The 22,499-nt window shown below is 36.5% G+C and overlaps 1 protein-coding gene across 1 annotated transcript in view; it reads right to left on the bottom strand.

Annotated features, from left to right (window-relative positions):
* C7H8orf34 (chromosome 7 C8orf34 homolog) overlaps positions 1-22,499 on the bottom strand; it is a 394,600-nt gene that overhangs the window by 131,427 nt on the left and 240,674 nt on the right. The window contains 1 exon segment of the mRNA XM_026407762.2: positions 5,224-5,359. Coding sequence (XP_026263547.2) covers positions 5,224-5,359 — 136 coding nt within the window.

The following is a 22,499-nucleotide window of genomic DNA, read 5'->3' as shown; positions in this document are numbered from 1 at the left end:
TCTCCAGACCTTTCCATATTTTATTTTAAAACAGGGTCTCATCAAGTTGCCATAACTGGCCTCACTAAGGATCCTCTTGCCTCAGACTCCTGAGTCACTGGGATTACAAGTGCATGCCACCATGCCTGGGCCTGGTGTAAAATCTTCACCTGTTTCGGTGGTCACTTATCTGTTGCCCATGCATTCTTTTTCTTGTCCAAGATATGAGCTATGCAAATACCACTGCTCTGCATAATGTCTAGCCTGAAAACACATACTATCTTTCATTTGTACTTTTCCAACCATGTGTGAAATATTTATAGAAAAAAAATAACCTGCAATCTTTTTATTTCTTGTAACTCTGCAAATCCACAAACTTTTGCACACTTGATCTTTTAATCACTTTGTTGTACATAATACTTAGAGAGAAATTAAGTGTGGGCTGAATGCTTCTCTTCCTGATGTCTTAAAAAGTAAAATTACCTCCAGTAGTTATGTAGGACTCCAACCCCTTGATCAATAGCAGTATAATCTATCAGCCTCATTACTGATCATCATCCAATCCGGTTCTGAATGGAAGAGCTCCATGCAGATATCTCTCCAGGATAATGATATCAGTTCCCTTGAATATATGTTCAGAATTGCTTGAACATAAGGTATTTCTATTTTTAATTTTCTGAGGATCCTCCATGCTTTTTCCATAATGGTTGTATTTAATCTTTTCTCCACTCTTGCCAGCATTTATTGTCATCTTTTTGATCATAGCCATTCTAACAGGTATGAGGTGACATCTCACTGTGGTTTGATGTCACTTTTTTTTTCCCAATATCTTAACATTTTAATGTGAGTCTATCAAAAAGATAGGCAGGGAGAGGGTGGATTGGGCAAACCAGGAAACCCTGTCCCTGGAGACCCCTGGCCTTGAGTACTTTATTGGCTGCCTCTGCATAGAGTTTTGTGCTCTGCCTTCCAAGTCACCCTTGGAAGTCATTATATATTAACTCCATTTCATAGATAAGGAACCAGCTTTTCTCAATATCTGAATAATTTTTCCCATGATAGACACACTATGTAATTTGGTCTATGGACATTAAACCCCCTTTCACAGGTTGTCTTTCCAGGCTACTTTGGCTGTAAAATCTTGAAAGGTATTGGTAAATAAAGTCATATCATTTAGCATTAGTTATCCCAAACTTTCTTGTCCTCAGTACCACACTGTCTCCAAAACAGTGAGATTTAGATCCCATGTCTCTTCCCTGCTGGGTACTGGTGCACACAATGTGAACAATGGGAATAGGTACTGGGCTCCAAATGAAAGTCATTTTTCTCCATGTGGGTCTGGTCCATATCACCAGACTCAACTTACTTGCTACCTGAATTCTGAGAGATTACCTGGTCTTTGCAGCCTTTTTACCTTAAACCCTTGCCAAACCTGGCACCCTGAAACATTGAGATCTTGCCTTCCTCCCCTCTTGGTATGGGATCCTTCTTACAATGGCCTGGGCAGGTTCCTTGAGCTGCTGTCTTCCACTTCTGATTCTTCACTGTGTATCTTTGCCAATCCAGCTGAAGAAAACCAGATCATTACCACCCCCCCCCCCAAAAAAAATAATGTGCTATTTGTGGATATTGATTACTTTGAGATAAAAGCATTTGAAAAATAGCAAATGCAATGAAAGGCTTTCTCTGCACTCCTCATAACTGTCTAAAAACAGAACCTCCAAAAGGAACTCAAATGGGAGTTTTATCATTAGAAATTATACTGCAAACTCTCCAGAAGTTCATTAGAAGGAATCACATGCAGACAAACCTTATCACAAACAATTATCTATTTTTCTTTCCTAAAAAAAATCACTTCCTCTCCCCTAAGTTTTTTACACCCCTTTTCTCCTCTCCCCTACTTAAATTTAGGTTCCTAATTCTCACTGAGTTTGGGGTCTTTTCTTTCCTGTGATGCAGATAATTAATTTGTATAGCTTTTCTCTCATTCATCTGCCTGTTGTCAGTTTATTCCATAGACTTAAATATTGAACCTTCAGATGATGGAGGGAAAGTCTTTCCTCTCCCACACAGCATTTCTACAAATTAGAGATTACAAATGATGCCCTCCAGAATTCATAGAAGTCGTATAAATAAATAAACTTGGACAGACAAACTCAGATACAGTGGAGTATGACTGCTGGCCTCAGGGTCTAGAAGGGACAACTGCTTCTGTGAAATCATTTCAGAAAATGGTCCCAGTATTATCAGCTCTACTGATTTTTAAGAAAAGATAGAAATCCCAATTTTTTTATGTGAAATTAGTAAATAATTGTTATGTTCTGAATGTTTGTGTGCCTCTAAAGTTCAGGGTTGAAACATAACCCCTGAAGTGAAGAACTAGGGAAGTTCTTTAGGTCAGGAGGGTAAAGACCCCATGAATGGGATTAGTGCTTTTATAAAAGAGACCTTAGGGGTTGGGGGAGGTGTAGTTCAGTGGTAAAGCACTTCATGTTTTGCCTGTGTGAGACTCTGGGTTCCATCCCCAGCACTCTGTGACCCTGCAGCATGATGACACTCTCAGTGCCTGAATCTTAGACTCCTTAGCCTCCAAGCTGTGAAACATAAATGTCTGTCATTTATAATCCACCCAATTATGAATTTTTTTGTGATAAGAGCCCAAATGGACTAAGATAGTCACATATTCAGTGACACTTTAAAATATTATGTGGATACACAAAACTATCGGACAATACCACAGTCCTCTAGTTTATGACTTCTGCTTCTGATAATCCTTATCCTGGCTTAAGATGTATATGGCCGTCTTAAATTCCTTGCTTACAACTTCAATAGTTAAGGTGAAGCGATTTTTTTTGACATAAATTGATGAGGATGAATTAAAGATGGAAAGTATTGATAATGACATTAATGCATTACAAAAGTGATCCACCCTAAGTAGTACTGGGAAATAATTCTTCTTAGTCTTTCATGTTTAGAGATATTAAAAGTCTTTGTTTAATTTGTTCAAGGATGTTTGTATAGCTAACAACCTTTGAAGATAGCTATGGAGGTTCCATTGGAGGGACAGCCCAACATACTATGCCTATTGCAAAATATTCAGGTTTCCTAACTCAAGGTTCCTCTCACGTAATGCAATCTACAACACCATTTGTGTCACTCTGTAAGAAATTCAGCTCAGGAAACCAGTGATTATGCTAATAATAATAATAATAATAATAATTTTATGAATAAAAAGCCCCTGGTCTCTGTCCCAGAAATTTCATGTCTTCCACTCACATGCAAAACACAGCAGCAGGCTACCAGATTGCAAATATATTAACATCTCAGATTCTTCATAGTTTTTCACAATCAATATGAGTTTTTCTTTTACTCTAAGCTCTGTCAACAGTAGCCCATATAAAATGAACAGCATAGACTCTTCTTCCATACTGTTTCCCACTTTGCTCTGGATCAATATATTTTCTTCTCCTTTTGAAAGGACTTTGCCTTATTTTCCAACAAAACAATATCTTGAATGCCCATCATTTCAAACACCTGAATCTTATTGTTTTTATCTGTTTCGAATTTCTGTCTTCAACTTCAGACAAAAGTTGATGCTTGACGACAAAACAAAGGAGTTAGAGGCAGCCTGTGGACCTATACAGCCTGGCTTCGAAACCGTTTTACTACTTACTAGTTGTGTTACTTTGGACAAGCTGTGTAACCAACTAATGTTTTATTTTTCTTATCTATAAAAGGGGGACAATAGAAATTAATTTTTAGAAAACTTAGACTAGTATGTAATATATAGTGAGAATACAGTATCTATAACTAATTATTATTTAGATGAACATTTCTTGAATAAATTCAGCTAAACACTCACCTTAAATGCAGGTTGGTTGTGATTTACAATCTTCATTCTATTATTGGGAAGCTGAATGATAATTTAGGGTTAAAGGTGTGTTTGGTCTTTTCCTGGTTCAAATCCTCAGTGGATTCATAAAAAAAAAATTCTTTCTATAAATATTCCCTTCTGGAAAAGCAAACACCCCATGCCCTAATCTTCTGTTAGTTATAGGAAGGACCAAGTATCATCCCCCCTCCAATCAAATGACAAATGTGCAAATACACTATAAAGTTTAAAACAAAATGCCAATGAATTCCATAGATAACCTTGTACACTCAGAATGCTTTAAATATTATCACATAAATATTATCACATAAATATTACATGTTTTCTTCACAGCTTTATTTTTTTTTTCAAAAAGTCATTTTTCTAAATATTCCTAATCTGCAGCAAAGTTCCCTGTGGTGTTTTCACTATATGCTATTGCACTTTTTTAATGGCCACAAACAACATTCCCTGGTTTTCTAAGAGCTCTCCTTTTTATTTTTCTAAGCTAATGACAATTAAAATAAAAATTCCAAAAGGGTAAAGCAAAAGAGGAAAAGCTACAAAAATCCGGAGATGATTTCCCTATACTTTCCCCCTCCCAATTTCCAAGCAGCTAATCCCCTCTCAAAAAAGTACAATAGAACAGCTAGACATAAAGAAAAGGAGATAAAATTGGCCAGCCAGCACATTGTTCTTGCTAATCTGAACCATTTACATAAGGGTTAGAAGGCTTGTTTTATCATTTAAACAGACTTAAAAGCCTCTTTGCAAATGAGATTTAGTCCCTACAAAAGAATGAATTCAAGCTATTTGGTGAGTTTCTGCTACACCAGCACTGGGAGCTGACTTGGCAGTAACCAGAAGCTACTTCTTTGGCCACATACAGTATATGCAAAGATTGCTTCCAGCTGCCCAAACTGAAAAGCATCAAGCTGATTAAATTCTTTCCAGGAGGTGAACAGGATGAGGGGCAGGTTAAAAGGCCATTAATATCAGATCTTAAATTGTACCTGGGCAAACTCTTTCTTTATGCAGGTGCTTTAAAAAGTGGCTTTGAACATTCAGAGCCCCTTGAATCTTCCTTTGAAAAGGAACAGAAGGGCAGACAGCAAATGAAATTCAGAGACAGAGAGACTTAAAATAGTCTCAAGCTGTGAAGGGAAGACAATTTAAACTCTTTGATTCATTGTTGGTCTGAGTGGCATTGGGCACAAGGATAAACTGCATAAACTTAACTTCCTTGCCAATGTTAGCACAAAAGATAATTAGAAGGAAAAGTTTTCAGAACACTGAGGAGCACACTCTTTGCACCAAAATCTTGGATTTTTAAAGATCAAGTTTATGTATGCTATACCTATTGTGTGTTTTACCTGGCACACCTTGAACAGATATTCAGTGTGACCTTGGCCTGGGGCTCAGCAGGATGAGTAGGTCGGCCTTGGTTAAATTTGCTCCCAGAATGTACCAGGGTTGTTACTCCCTCCATTCTTAAATCATCAAGATCCTCTGCAAAAACACAAACAATCACAGAGAAAGAAAAAAAAAAAATAAGTCTAGTAGAATTAAAGAGGATTTTTTTTTTTGTCCTCAGGTAGATAACTGTAGGCAGAAGCCAATAGTTTGTTAAGCAATACATTATTTTATATAACCCCTTTGCAAAACTCTAACTTCACATTTCAATTATTTTTCAGATCATTTCTAGATGTCGTTGGAGGAGACAAACTATTTGAGAAGATTTCTGAGACTCAAAAAGGTGAGAGACAGAAAATGCAAACAGACAATGGGTAGAACCTACAAGAAATAGAATGCAGATCCACAGCCTCCCTAGGAATTTTATCCAGGGGAGCCCAACCAGAACCTCTCCAGCAATATGCCCCCCAATGGCCAGGACTTGCTGGAATACTGCTGGCTGTCTTGTTTTTTTGGAGGGGTTTTTGTTTGTTTGTTTTTGTTTTGTTTTGTCTTTTTTTCCAATACAATCAAAGAGAAAAAGCCAAATATACTTTAAAACCAATTACATAATTCTTCCATTTCCAATTAGCCTGCTTCCAGCTTCTCCATCCAAAGACCTCCAATCAGGATTTACCTGAAACTGTCTAATTATTTTGCTGTCAATTTTTTCTCTGTTCCTGGGGAGGACAGTCAGAGATACCTGGATAGTCATGCCCCAGAGGGTCCCTGAAGCTCCTTCCATTTTCCCCAGGTCCTCAATCAAGACTCAAATGATTTAAAATTCTTTTGTGGTTCAATTCCCATATAATATGTACATAATCTACTTCTTTGTTCCAAGAACATACAAGCTTACAAAAAGGATTTCATTAACTTGCTTTTAGCCTTTGTAAAGAAAAGACATAAAGTTTCAAAGGATCAATTATATTTTGCCAAAATGTAATTCATTGCTAATGGCATAATCTACATGAGAAGGCACAACATTCTCTTGTGATAAAATAAAGGGTATAAAACATCCTAGGACCCCTCATAAAAAAGTTCAGAGGATTTCTAGGTTTAACTGGATATTGCAAAATTAAGAGTGTGAAATCTTCCTGAGATGGTGACAACTCAGACTGAAACATGTACAGGTCTTCTGAAGCAGGATGATCAACAGCACCTCTCAACAGGCAGTCCCAAGTAAAAGCTCTTCTGTCTTCTTGTGCTTAAGCAATCTGGAGAAGCCCTTAGAATTTTAACTCAGCTTCAGGGAAGTCATCAAAAGCTCATCACCTTGACCTGGTTGCAAAGACTTAGTCCCTTGTTTAGCAGCCTAGCTGCCATTTCAAAACTTGGTCCTTTTACTGGAGTCATTATGGGCTCTCTTTCTGATCTCATGATTCCTGGGCCAATACAGATACAACTACTGCCTTAGAACACAGAACACTTTCTAGCCAGCAATGAACCTCTCATGACACACTGTGAGTCTCTCCTTACTTACTGTTCACCACTGCAATACCATAGTTTTTGCCACTTTCCTGTCCCTTCCATGAAAATGAAAGTTCATGATTTTCTTATATCAGTTAAAGAACTTTCTGTACTTCACCCCTCCCCCTTTTTTAAGGATTCTTAAGGAAAACCTTGACACAAAATTATTTGTTCTTGGATATTACTTTAACATTTGAAACTGGAGGTTACTAAGTAGAGTATGCTTCTATTATGATTCCGAAAATGATACCCCAAAGTGTGGTATTTTGACATGCTAAGTTGAAGAAACCATCTCATACCTAAGATCTCTCTAGCCCCCACTACCCTCTGTCTCTTGATCATCCTTGATCCCTGCTCTCTAATGAAGTTCAGGGGAAGCCTTCCTTGAAGTTCCCTTATCTGACCAATGGAAATCCTCTTCCTGCAGAGAATACAATTTTTGCAAAATCTCATTATCCAGGAAAGATTAACCTCAGGAAAGAAACAGACAATCAAACATCGTACCTGGAATTCAGAGGACATTTGTCTCAGCCCTTATATATTCTTTAAGCTCATTCAACTCTCCTAAAAACTCACTTATTACCCCCTCAGATTTGCCTACAAATTCTCATTTCTCTCTGTCCTATGAAGAAGGTACATAAATTTCTGCATATCAGTGGATTAGTGGGTAATCACCATCCCGTGATGTTTGTGAGCACATTACTAAGTCTGTGTGCTTTTTCTCCTGCGATTTCACCTATTGTCAGTTCATTTCAGCGAGTGGTGAGAGTGGTGAGGGGAATTCCCTGCACCATCACTAACTTAAGTTTACTTGCAGAATAGAGTCCTCCGTGTGAAGTAAATTCAGTACAGATAGCAGAACTATTGCACTTGCTTGAGCTTATTGATTGATGAAAGACCTCAGACTAAATATATGCAAGGCCTACTTTTTCTTTTTAAGTATAACTTTGGGATGCTGTAGAAGCAAAAGCTTTTTCAACTCTGTTGGAAACTCCATTTAGAATTAGACAATTTATATAAAACAATTTTGGATATAGTCCTATTATAAAGTGGTCACTATTATAAAGAGTGAGACTCATGAGAAAGAAATAATATGATGTTAAAGAAAATGTTATACCAGATCATTTTGCCAAATAAGCAGCCTTCACTAAAGTTATGATCCTATCTCAATTTTTGAAAGATAAATTCCTGGAGGAATTAAAAAACAATATTATCAAATACCAACATTTAATTCATGATTATGGAAAGAACAATGAAAAACTGAGTGAGGCTAGAACCACAGTATGTCAAATTCACAACGAAAAACCTATGCTTCTACATCATGCTAAGTGAAATAAACCAGACTCAGAAAAATCATAGGTTGAATATTTTCTCTCATATGTGGAAGCTGGAGCAAAGTAAAAGAAAGAAGGTGATGGGTGAGAGGGCAGGGATCAGCTATCATAGATATATAGGGAAGATCAATGGAGTAGAAGGAAGAGAACATGAGGAAGGGAAGGAGGATGGGAAAGGGGAAGAAATATGGAATAATTTAACAAAATCACACTATATGCATATATGAATGCACCAAAGGAAATTTCACCTTGGGAGCAATAGGTAGGGGGAATGGGGATTAAAATAAAATTCACTGGATGTATGATTTTTTTTCAAAATGAACCCAACTATTATGTATTATTATAATATTTTAATAGTAGAAAAAGAAAGAAGAAAGAAAGAGAGGGAGGGAGACAGGGAGGGAGACAGAGAAAGGAAGAAAAGAAGAAAGAAAAACTAGATAGACACACGATGGTTCTAGCCTCACTCAGATAATCTCTGCGGGTCTTGGTGGCACCGGATGGTTTCAAGTGCATGCTAGGCAAATTTCTCCAGGAAATTACTTATCATGGTACAAATAAATTGTTTACATCCTTATGTCAACATGACTAGAGAAACTTTAAAAAGAAAGGCGAGGTCATTTTGAATCATGTGTCACTCATTAACAGCATCATTCCTAAATTACTGTCAAGGTGGAATATGATCAGGAACCAAAGTTTCAAGGCCCCTTTGAACACCATCCAGTGAATTTATACAGCTCTCATTCTTCAAAGGATGGAATTTGATATATTTAATTATTATATGTCTGTTATCAGGATGGTTGAAATATCTCCTTGCCCAAAAGCTGTAGTCTTTTACAGTATCTAAATAATTGACTGATTTTATATTTCCAGGCTTGGGAATACAAACTTTACATCAAGAGGCCAATACAAACTTTCACAAGAAGTATCAAAGAACATGCTCTCATACTCAGAAACCATACTGCCCTTACCACCTACATTTTTCTGGAAAAGTGGAAAGAATCAATGATATCTTTGAAATAAAAATTAATAAAACTTTTAGAAATGCTTGAGCTTCCTTAGTCAAAGGCACTCCTATTTGCCCTCATATCAGTATGGTCTACACTCTTTGGGACTCTTGTTTATTTCCTTGTGAATTGGTAACCAAGGAGCTATGCATTTCAATTTTTAGCTACATTACTATACTCTTCCCTGTATACGTGACCACGGCAACATAGTGAAAAAGGCTCATGCATTATACCCATTCCTACTGCCAACATGTTAAGGTTATATTCCCAAAACATCTTAACAAGCTCTTCTTGATATCCAACCAAAAGATTTCTTCTATTACAGGATACATAAGGAAAAGAACTGTTTTTGAACCCCAGTGGAAATATTGTTAACAACAGTGAAGTAAAACTCCCTGGGGTAAATCCCATTTCACAACTAAAGAAGTGATCTGAATCAACAAAAATTAGAACCTACTCTAATAGAGAACATCAAACTAAGGATTCTCTGAGACTCTCTGGAAGCAGCTGATTTTCAAAGTAGATGGCTTATGACCTTCAGAGCCTGTGATGACCTCAGATAGTACACAGCTTCTGCCCAAGATGTAGGCCAGAGACCCCTTCAATTCATTTTTTTATTTTTTATTTTTGCCTAATGATGATCATTCTTCCCACTTTCTATCAATCCCCCATCGTCATCCACTCACAATGTCAGTTTTTCTCTTTATACCATTTGAGCCCTCAAACTTCCGATTGCTGAATATGCCATCCCACATCAGATCCCCATAACGAAAATGTCTTTGAGAAATTTTAGTCTCTTTAAATGAGATCATAGGGAAATACAGCCAATGACATCTCCACTGACTTTGCCAGTGTCCCTCTCTCCTAGGAAAAAGAATAGATTTTTTCAACCTAGAGTTTAGAATCTAGGAACTTTCAAATTTGAATTCAACATCCTTTGTAGGATGAGGAATCAATTACTTTCCACCGAGATTCCAATGTATAACTCAGCTAATGAAAAGTCTTGGTTTCAACCTCAAGTCATGAACAACTGCTTTCTTCCTGGATCCACATGTGTTCCTACCATACTACTTCCCTTGTAGTCAGGATGGCATCCTGCGGCTTCCTTCTAAGGTTTCATGCACCTTAGGAACAGTATTTAAAATCTTATCTGCACACAGTCATCTTGATTCTATAGACCATCAAGGCGAGAGAGTTCAACTCTAATGCAAGCTCCAAAACAAGTCTACTCAGACTATTCAGACATTCCACTGGAGAGAGTTACTGATTCACTGTTTTTGCAAATAATAAAAGCAGTTTTGCTAGGCGTGGTGGTACCTGGCTGTCATTCTAGTAACTTAGGAGGCTGAGGTTGAAGAATCACAAGCTCGATGCCAGACAGGGCAACTCGGTGAGACTCAAAAAGAAAAATAAAAAATAAAAATAACTGAGCATGTAGTTCAGTGATAAAGTGTTTCTAGGTTTAATCTTCAGAATGAATGAGCAAGCAGTTTCCAACAATAGGAAGCATTAACAAAAGACTGTAAGACATGTTGTCACTGGCAGAAAATGTAAATGACACCACCTGTACTCTAGATGGAATGCACATCTGTCTCAACTTGTTGGCAAGAGTAGTGATGGACAATCACATTGTTCTAGATTTCTTGTTCACTAATCATGGTGGAATCTGCTGTACTTGGGTCAATGAAAGGGGTTAAGCAGAAAAGTCTATATGTTACCTTAAGGAAATAGCTACCTGGGTCTCTAAATCTGGTCCTTAAGTTAAATGTGTTCTTTAAGCCTAGATAGGGTAATTGAAGTTCTTGGTTTTGAAGCATCTTAAATAGATGTGTATATGAGACTGTGATAGACATGTGTATGAAAGTGTGTGTTTGGGGCTTGTGTGTGGCACTGAGGATCAAACCCAGGGTTTTGCACATGCTAGGGCCATGTTCTACTACTGAGCTACAACCCCAGTCTTTTATATTTTTTTATTTTGAGACAGGATCTTGCTAAGTTGCCCAGTCTGGCCTCAAACTTGTCATACTCCTGCTTCAGCCTCCCAAGTCACTGGGATTCTAGGCAAGCATCACCACACACAACTTAAGTGGACATCAATCATATTTGGGTTTTATAGTGATCATGATGCTGGTCCCCTGAATACTATGTTGCTGCCCCAGCCCAGTGCAGGCAGCTGAAGGAACTTAAGGTCACTAGTTTGAATTTCCAGGGACACCAAATAAAACACAGACACACACTTTACATTTAAACAAGCTTCAGGATTGTTTCTCCCCTCTCGGCCTCAGGCTCCCCAAATGGGAGAGCCAGAGAAAGTTACCAGAGGCTAGAGAGAGAGCCAGCATGTTCAGAAGTGAGCTTTTATTGGGGGATCCTTGTTCTGAGAAAGTTCCATCCAAAAAAGGTCAGAAGGGGCAGGGTTACAAGGGACAGGCGAGTGTAATTCAACCCAAGAGGCTTCACCTACATCTGAAGACATGCCCTCAACTTCCTGAACCAGGACAACGCCCAGATCACTACAAAATGTAGTGATGGTCAAAGCCTCTTGCTTCAGGATGGAAGGCGCAAGTCATTCAGAGTGGCTCCCCACACTGTGTACAGTCATAAATCCTTCCATGTGGTCCAAATGACCATACAACAAAAATGATTAAAAATATATTGTACTATATAATTGACTGTGAAGAATAAGACCTGGATCACTAGCCTCAGCTTCTGACCAATCTCCTGCAAGGAAGAACACTATCAGAAGAAGGGACTGTGAGGCAATACACAATATACAGACACTGGCTAGAACTTATATGGCATTAGACCACTGGCCCACCGCCTCTGCAGCCACGGGTCCCAAACATTCAGGGCACAGTTAGTAAAGTCCAATTCCCTTCTTTCTCCCTGATTTCCAAATTAGACCTAACCAGAGAGAACCAAAATATGCAACCAAACCAATCACATAACATAGTCGGTTCCTAATTAACCTGTTTTCAGATTCTACATGCCAACAAGTTCCAATCAGAACACACTGTAAGTCTCCCATTTGTTTTTTTATTTATATTTTAAAGCTTTCCCATTCCCTTTCTGTATTAGAAGTCTGTGATAAATGCAAGTGACAGTGGCTGATCCCATTCTACCACACGCTGGATAAACAGATGAAATATTCTCTGCTTGCTCACAGGTGAGTGGTTTTCATTTATTTCCACAATGTCAACCTTCAGATGTCTAAAGTTTGTCGTATAAGAGAGAGATAAGAGTTCCTTCTGTGGCTGCAGAGAAGGAGTGGGTCTTAGGAGAAAGAAGTGTATTTATGGATTAATGTAACACCTTTCTAACTCTTACAGTTATTCAGAAGCATGTGCTTATATGGTGCAATGTCATGCAGAAGATGATCACTTCATTCCAAGAAATGTTTAAAGTGGAAGCTGAGTGACTGCTTATGGCTGAAAATCTTAGAAAGTTCCAGAAGCATTGTACTACATAGTTTAATCCAAATTGATGCTTCTTCATACATTCTCATTATAATTCTATGATGAATTGAGGGGATGTCTCACACTGTTAAAAAAGAAGAAATTGAATGTATAAAAGAAAAGTGTTTAAATGAGGCAACAATGTATTGGGGGGGCATATTTCTACAAATCAGAAATAAAAGTTCTTTCTCAATTTTAATTTTGGAAGGACAAAGCAGACCACACTGGCTTACTAATGAGATGAGTCCTGAGTTTTTCTTCCTTCTGATAAGAAGAAATCTTGTGTTTCGTTCAGGTCTAGGGCTTCCAGACAAATGGACACTCATTACATTTGAGGACGTGTTTAAACACCAAAACCTGTCAACTATCTCCTTGCCTTTGTACTGTTTCTCTACTAATAAGACAAAATAGTGGAATGGCATTCATGATAATTATGCAAGCATTTTCAGACTGCTTAACGTGCAGAGAAGGTAATAAGACAGAAATTTAATTGACTACATTTTGATGATCAGAAAATATTCCCTGACAGAACTCTCCTTTCACATGCGAATTAAAGAGAGTATTTAAAGAGGTTTTTTGAAGATTCCCTGGCCTCTCTCCACCCCTATCTGGGTATCACCTTTTTTTTCCAGTTGAGAATAACTAACACAGTGTGGAAGAAAAGAGAATCTTAGAGTAAGAAGCTTCTGGAATTCATTTGCTAGTTCCTCTGAGACTTCAGAGTGCTACAACTGAAACTGTCTCTGCAGCTTCTCTAACTTGGGAGGTGTCACATGCAGCTGCTGAGATGGCACTGGGATTGGCTCCAGCAGTCTTGGAAGAGGTCTCACTGAGAAATCTCTACTCCCTCTTTCTTTTCCAATATTCATCCTTTGAAAGAAGTTCAATGAGCTCCTAGTAACTACTGAGTACTTACCGAGATCTAAAGGGTGAGACAGCTAAAAAGAATCCAGTTTGGTCATGGGAGGATACTAAAAATCCATGTGTAGTTTACAAAAAAACAGAAAACATCAAACACAAATCTAGGTCTCACTAGTTCCATTTCCTTAACAACTTATTAAAGGAAGCAGGTGTCTAGGATTAAATAGCCAAGAGAAAGAAACAGAAATGTCTCTACTGAAGAATTTTTGCATAAATTAAAAGAGAGGGAGAAAAGCAAATTAAAGCATTTGAGTAAGAGTCTGTTCAGAGACTTTTCAAAATCTGATAAATCAAGAGAGGAAATACCAGGGAAATTTTTTGTAAACACAGACAATTCAAGAGTATTTGAACATCCACGGTATTGAAGGAGTTACAAATATGCTGTTCTGGAATATTGACTATTCAGAGTTAAAGGCACTTGAAAAACATCAGGTTCAAGATCACCTTGACCTTCATTCTGTTTATTACAAGCAAGAGATGAAATTCTCCTGTGAAGGACTCTTTCCCTCTAATAGAAGAAAAGCCAAATTATTATTATCAAGGACAGGCAGTTTAGACTAGAGGACTCTGTACAGACTTTGCCAAAATAACTTATCCTTTATGCCTCCCCACGTAATTTTGTTGATTCTTCATAACTTACTGTTTTTCGTCCAATTCAACATGTAAGTAATGGACATTTCTTGGTTCTTCATTTCCTCATGAGGGCTCCCACACCATAAAAACTGACTTAGATAAATTTGTATGCTTTTCTCCCGTTAATCTATGTTATGTTGATTTAATTCCCAGGCCCATCCAAAAATAAACAAGCAAAAAAGATAAAACATGTAAAAGGAAAGGAATTAATTTTTTGCCTCCCCTACAATATCAGGGCCTCTCTTCATTCCATCCTTTATTTTCTTCGGCTTTCCTTCCTTTTCTAGCTGTGGAATTCCTTCCTGGCCCCCTACCTCTCTCTCTTCCTTCTTTCCTTACTGAGAACCTTTTTTTCTAAGTGAATTTTTCTCTAAGATATTCCCAAATATCCTCGCAATGCTATAGACTAAGCAGATAGAGACTCCCTTTGGCCATAAGTAGATACAAAAATTCAACATATTAAGGAGAGATTTTGGCCAACTAGAAATTTCTTAGAAGTAACCAGGAATACTTTTTCAACTAAAAATCTCATCATTCTTAAGATAACAAAGGTAGAAAAGGATCATAAAAAAAAACCTTGTAATTTTTAAAAAATTACCACAAAGTGATTTTTTATAAACTATAACTGTTACATAATCTGATCAGCCCTATCTCAAAAAAAATGAAGAAAATAAAATGCTTTAAATGCTATAGGAAACAACCAAGAAAGTAACAGAAGTTAATAAAACAAAAGCCAGTATTGCCCTTGGCACTCCACACTGTTCTTACTCTGCTCTGTGCCTCTCTGTGTGAGAAGTACACTGCTTATACCCTTTTACTAACTAGTTCTCCACATAGGTTTAGATTTAACCAAATATCTGGAAGGTAGCAAACAAGTAGAACCCTTCATAGTCTCAGTCCCAAAAAGGTGGGGCTTCAGCAGATGTGAGTTTATTCATTGATTATTTATTCATTTAAATCTCTGCATTCCTCTGGAGTAATCATATTTTTTACTGCAGAGGATTTATGACATGCAAAGCTGCTTCCTGCTGTTTCCTAACTTCTGAGTGGCAACAGCCAACAGCTGACTCAGAACCACAGCTGCAGTAAACATCTGAAAGTTGTGGGTGTCTCCGCTGGCTTTAGACCTTCCAACCCAAGCATCTAATTCCTTGAATTAAATCCTTTTCTATCTTAATTATTTAGAATAGTTTCAATTTTCTGAATGAAACTTGACTGATAAAGGAATTGTCAAGAGTGATCATGACCATTAAGTCAGGTGACAGTTGTTAGCGGATACATGAGTTAGAAGTGGAGAAGCCAGAGCAGGTGGCAAAGAACTTTTCAGGGGTATGAAAGAAGGTGAAAAAGCATAGAGATGAGAAAGTATATTGTACTTTGGGGAATATTATACAGCTAACCAGAGGGAACATGAGATGTAGAAGAACAGTAGAATGTGATGTTAGAAAGAGTTTGGTCTCAAAAATAGGAATAATGTGATTTTTTTTCCTATTTTTGATACCAGGGATTAAATCCAGGGGTTCTCAACCACTGAGCCCCATCATATCCTCACAACCTCAGTCTTTTTTTTTTTTTTTTGGAAACAGGGTCTCACTAAGCTGTTTAAGGGCTCACTAAATTTCTGAGGTTGTCTTTGAACTCACCATCCTCCTGCCTCAGGCTTTGAGCTGCTGGGATTTCAGGTATATGCCACTGCATTCAGATAATATGATCAATTCTGTTTTAGAAAAATAACTACAGGTTGTTGTTTTTTTTAATTTAAAACCAATATGCCAAATAAACAACTTTCTAAATTCATTAAAAAGGTTCTTGAAATATTTTTTGAACAAAGTCAGCATTATGAATAATATAACCTCTATAAAATATTCATTCCTGAAATAAATGTATTGAGTTGATGTAGTCAAAGAATGAGTGTTTAAATATATTACTTATTACTATAAATGACTTCTTCATTAGTGTATTCTTTCATAATGTACAATGATGCAGTCATCAAAATATCACAAATGTATTTAATACAGTCAACATTTGCAACATACTGTAGAACTGCACCACCCCATTCATTGGCCACTAGCCATATGTTGTTAGTGAGTACTTGAAACATGGCTAGTCCAAACTGAGATCTGCTGAAAAAGTAAAATACACATGGGAATTCAAAGATTTATATCAAGAAAAGAAATACAAAATATCATATTTACAACTTTTATATTACACATTGAAATAATAATATTATGGATCTACTGGTTTAAATAAAATGTATCATTAAAATGAATTTAACCCATTTCTCTTTTTAAAATATGATTACTACAAAATTTAAAATTACTATATTACTACAATTTATGGATCCTCATATTTCTATTGGCTAGAGTGTTATTCTAGAACACATGTTCCACAAACATATCAATAAAAGTTATATTTTTAAAAAAAAAAATATCCTATTCTATAGCTTAGTCCAAGTAAACAATGAACGGTGGCACATACCTATAATCCCAGGGGCTCAGGAGGCTTGTGAGTTCAAAGCCAGCCTCAGCAACTGTGAGGCACTAAGCAATTCAGTGAGACCCCCATCTCTAAATAAAATACAAAACAGGGCTAGGGATGTGGCTCAGTGGTCAAGTGCCTCTGAGTTCAATCACTGGTACTAAAAACAGAACATATTTGTTGACTATATCCAACAATAATTTTCATGAGATAAATACAAACATCTTACCGACTCTATTAAAAAGAATACTTAATTACTTTCTACTCTCCTATCTGGCTTAATTTTTTTCCTAAAGCCCTTATCACTAAGTAAATCTATGCATGCACACACACATATACTTAAACACAAACCACATGTATATATTACACACACACACACACACACACACACAATTATTTATTTATTTCAAAAATCTATTTATTTTCTGACACCTCAGAATAGGAACTTGATCTTTTTCACTGACTATTGTAATCTCAATGTCTCAGTGTATCTAGCACAGAGTAAACATTTTCTGATATTTGTTGTCTTTAAGACTTTATATAACAAGGTAATTAATTACTCACTTGGTAAGTGATCTTTACATGGAATTGACTTCTTGGAAAAAAAATTTTTTTTTGAAGAAATATTTTCATTGCACTTACCTATAGACATTAGAAAAATAACAATTGAAAACAGGGATGTGGGGGTGGGAAGTATCAGTAGTTCATGTGTAATCTTTGAGGGCCTGGAAGATAGGGGACAAAGAGGAAGGAATGTGTTGGAAGGCCATTTCGGCAGAAGATTCAGTAGGATAGAGTGAAAGACTGAATGTGAAATCTAAGCAGGTTTCTCCACATTATCACATTTCGGAAATACAGGAAAGTATAATACCTTTGGTTTCACACATGCTGTGTTCAAGACACCCATATGGATGTCTGGTAGACAGAGGGATGAGTTTGCAGCCTGGGAAGAAGTTTGCAATGCAGTTAGAGACCATCTGGCTGAGAAAAGCTGATACAATCATCATCCCAGTAGCTAAGCTCCAGCAATGACACTTCTCGTGTCTAACTTTCAAGTGAAGTGAGCCTATTATGTGAATATTATATTTAAAACTTTTAAAGAAGAGAGAGCTACATTTTGTTCTTTTCACAACAGAAAGGCCAAAGCAGTCACGGAGAGGTAGCTTATAAAATCGTGATGTGTCTTCTGCATCACAGTAACAGTGCTGAGCAAAATGAACTAATTTATGAGGAAAGAACATTTTATCTTTATACAATGGCAAATAACCAAGAAGTAATCAAGCAAAGAAGGATTTTGATTTCATTTAAGAAAATAACAGCTGCCTAGATGAAATAATCCTAGGACTTTCATTTCATTCAAGTGTAATCCATGAAATAATTTACAGCTGTTTGAACTAGACAGTGTAGAAGATGAGTGAATTTTCACATCTGTTTCAAGGAACTTTATAACAAAAATTAAAAGCTTTCCAAACTTAAGTCCCTTCACAGTGATTCATGGATGGGTTACACAAGAATTATACAGCAGTTTTTCCTTGCATTGCTATTGGTTTGTTGATTTACATCAATAAAGCTGATTAGGTCAAATGTTTTAAGCAGATGTTAGATATTCAGGGTGAATTATTAAAAATAAAATGTTAAGAAAACATCAGAAATTAGACAAGTTTAAAAAATGTATATAAAATGTTTCTGTTAAGTGAGGCAGCGATATTTCCTAAAAACAGGGAAAGAAAGAAAGGAGAATAAAACATTCTTTATGTGCTGGACGTGCTGTGGTTGAAAGATGGTAGAAAGATGTTAAGTCCGTGCTTCAAGTGTTTCCTCTATTTTTAGAATTACACCTCAAATACAAATTTAGCATTTTTTCTTAGTACATCAGAAGACCCACAACTTCAAGTTCATAAATAATAAAGTTTATAAATAATAATCAAGTTCATAAATGATAAAAACAAAGTATCAGATACCAGAAATTATAGTCTTTAACTCTTTAGATTAATGTTAGGTTAAAAAAACATTAAGTTAGAATTTCATTTGGAAAAGAAGTCACGGAATTTAGGTTGAACTTTAACATTTTAATAACATAAGAGAGAGTAGATCACAGAATATTTACTTTCCTTGACCACATGAGACCAATAAATAAAGTAATTTGATCAGTAAGTTAGGGAAAACATTCATATCACTTTAAATTTACATATATTCTATGTCTCCATTGTTAACTGCAAAGAACAAGAGAATTCCTAAGATCTTCTTTTCTGGCTACCAGTCCCTATATAGTTTCTTTGACTGTAACCATCAATAGACAAACATATGACCACCAAACCCTTGTCAAAATTTATAGACTAGAATTTGTTTGCTTAGATTGCAAGTCAATCTCAAGACTCATGTTAATTGAACCCATCATTATATAAATCATGAAGGTTCTTCTGTTAGCCAGAAAAATGAAGACATCTGGGAGTGCTTTTCTTCTTCCAGACTGGAAGAAAATACTGGTTCTTCTAGCACTTTCAAATCCAAACACGACTAACAGCCTGGTTTCTACATCAGAGTGTAACTTTATTTTTCTTAACTTCCAGTCACCACAAATTCAAAGAGTTTATACTGTATCCACCGGAAGATTTGACTTGTATTTCCTGAAATTTTTTTGTCACTTTCTGAAGTTTTAACATGTAGATATTAGAGAACGTGAACAATACTCTTTCATAAAAATAATTGAGATTCTGGGTGGGTGGGCCCTTGTCCAGGTAAGGTTATGTAAGCAAGCTGGCCTGGAATAGTGGAAGGCCCAGTTCTGGCCCCAACCAAAGTGATGACATGTGATGATCAATACAGAAATCTAGAGACAATCTCAGAGGAGTAGGTCAGGGACCCGATTTGGGGATGGTCTCACAGGCCACAGGAAAAGAAGCAGAGGTGTTCAGTGATTAGAGAACACAGTGAGGAACATCAGGGAAAATTCAGAATCCAGATGTGAGAAAGGCAAGGCTGGGGTTTTGGTAGTCCTGAGGAGAGTTTGGTGAAATTAAAAGATGATGATTAGATAGGTAGCAATTTTTATATGATAAAAGGTAAAAATGTGTAATTTTTTTAAAAAATATGGAACCATTGCCAAATCTTATAAAAAAGCTCATCATTATAATTATCATTTTAAGTATGTTTCCCAATTTTAGTTCCCCTATATTACGACTCTGGCAAAAGGACTCATATGATGACGATTTCTCAATAGTGAAGTCACTGTTTTTAAGAAAGCACTTATCATCCCAATGGTGTGGTTTTAGAATGATTACCAGCCCTATGAGCATCATTTTAGCCATTACAGGGGACATATAAAATTATATTCATTCTTTTTATTTCCAAACTAATTGTTGAATCATAGATCTTATTAATTTCCACAGGTTCCATGTTAAAAAAAAAAAGTCCTACATTGAAAAGTCCCTATTAATTTGTTGATTGCTGATAAGCACTGACCATGAACTTAATAACAGAAACTGGGGCCACATTTGATGACATTTTGATCCTGGCCACATATATTAATTAAGCTTATTTTGATGAGTTTTTATGCTATAAAATTAATCCTTTGGAGAGAGTATAATAAATTTAATATATTTAATTGCTTCCTTCCCAATCCTAGTTAAATTTTCTGTGTCCATGCTCTAAACTTACCTTTAGTAGAGTTGACTCTAAAGTCAGTTAACTTCAAATATATGACATAAATAATAAAATTAAACTGACATGATGTTAAATTCAAGATTTAGTGTTAGTGTATTTTTTCTTGGATTTCAAGAGCAGTAAAGCTTGAATGGCTAACATCTTCCACTCCGCCCCCCACCCATTGCTCTCTTGATTTCAATTTTTTTTTTTTTTTTGGTGGGGGGTGGTAAAGGGGATCAAACTTGCAGACACTTAACCACTGAGCCTCATCCCCAGCCCTTTTTGTAATTTATTTAGAGACAGGGTCCCACTGAATTGCTTAGCACCTCGCTTTTGCTGAGGCTGGCTTTGAACTCTCAATCCTCCTGCCTCATCCTCCCTAGCCACTGGGATTACAGACAAGTGCCACCCTAACCCACGATTTCGATCTTTATACTTTTTAAATCCCTGCTTTAATATGTTACTCTTTCTTCATGAAATCCTAAGTCTATAGACTTCTTTTGCTTCGCTGTCCTATTTTATTTTCTTTATACTTTGTTACCTTCCCTCGCTTTCCTTTCAACATGAATTTTTAAATATGCCTTTCTTATGAAAAATTATTCTTATGAACTAATATTTTGCAAAGATATAGCAAAATTGCTATTGATATTGAGATTTTTCAATCCCGCATGCAATAGTTTCAATGAGGTACATTTTCACCAACAAAGTGCACACAAAAAGTGAAAAAGAAAAGTGTATCATTACATGTTTCACCTTTGTTGGGATTGTAAGTTCAAGATAGTTAACCTAAAAATGACATAAAGTATCATAGCTCTATTATTTCCTTTCCCTTTCAAACTCCTGCATTTGTTTCTGTCTTATGCTCAGTCCTTTTAGGACAAATAAGAAAGAATCAAGTTTGGAGAAAAATTGAAAAAGAAGATCACGACTTGCTATAGACTAAAGTTGCTGCTGCTGTATTTCAGCGGTGGTTGCCAGCTCATTCTCCCCTGTGGTGTGCCACAGGCAAGAAGAAGGCACATGACATACCTTTCCCATCACTGAGATGCAAGCCACACGCCACAAGACGTTGCCACCCTGTCTGACACATTGTAAAGCCATTTTCCATTCTGTGCTGCTTTCTTGGAATTCACATGGTATTCTCATCCCTTAAACTTCAAGCCACGAAATATTGCCACCCCAAATGAAACTTTACAATACCATTTCCAGTTTTATTCCATTTCCTTGCACAGTTGTCACTATGGAACCTTCCTTAATAACATGTCATGTGGCATGATATCACCTCAGGACCTCACCCCACTTCCTACATTACGTGCATTTATTTTTTTTTAGTTTCTTAAAAATGGAATGTTTTATGCATTTTAATTTCATTAAAAATGCATGAAAACATAAATATATACTGATTGGCTGTATTACATACTGTCTTTATATAGTAGCCCTATCCTTTTTCTGCACCGAATCAAGAATGTTCATATTCTCAGGTCTCTGCACTTACTCTGTCCTCAACCTGAAAAGCTTTCCTGTAGAAATTCCATTCTGTGGTCTATTCCTTCTTTCAAGTCTCTGCTCAAGTAATGCCTCCAAGAGGAGATGTTCTTGGCTATTCTAAGAGAGCACGCTTCATCACTCTTTTTTATTTTGACCTTCTTTATCTCTATAACATGTATTACCTGCTGGATTACATTACATACTTATTATTCATCAATTGTATGCTTTACTAATAAGTTCCTAGGAGGGCAGGAACTGGTTCACTTTCACCTTCATATCCCTATTTTCTAGAACTATCCCTGGAACATAGATGGTAATTAGTTGCATGCTAAAAGAAGGAGTGAATAAATCATACAACACCATTATATACATGTTACTTTTGTTTCCATTTTATAGACAACGTGTGTTATAGATAAGGTCTCTTAGAAAGTCTACAGGATTTCCCCCCAAAGCATACAAGTATTAACTGTAGGAGAGAAGCTTGACTTGTCTGACTTTGAACTTGAGGGTTCACTTTTAGATATATGCACAAATATCTTCAACAAAGATATTTGCAAACCAGTCATTATATTAGTTAGCATACTACTGTATCCTTTTGTGTTTGCATGAACTTTCCTTTAATTAACTCCATGTGTAAGACACCACTCTCCAATGTCAAAATATTAGAAGAAAGCTATTATTTACTGAGTGTCAATGATGTTTTAATCAAGTGATGAAACACGCTGATAGGAACTTGGGTTCACCGTCCAACAGCCCTTGAGGGGTGAAT

The sequence above is a fragment of the Urocitellus parryii genome, chromosome 7 (assembly GCF_045843805.1).
Source record: "Urocitellus parryii isolate mUroPar1 chromosome 7, mUroPar1.hap1, whole genome shotgun sequence".
In the NCBI taxonomy this organism is placed as follows: domain Eukaryota; kingdom Metazoa; phylum Chordata; class Mammalia; order Rodentia; family Sciuridae; genus Urocitellus; species Urocitellus parryii.
The sequence above is the reverse complement of the archived record's forward strand: the minus strand, read 5'-3'. Positions and strand labels throughout refer to the sequence as shown.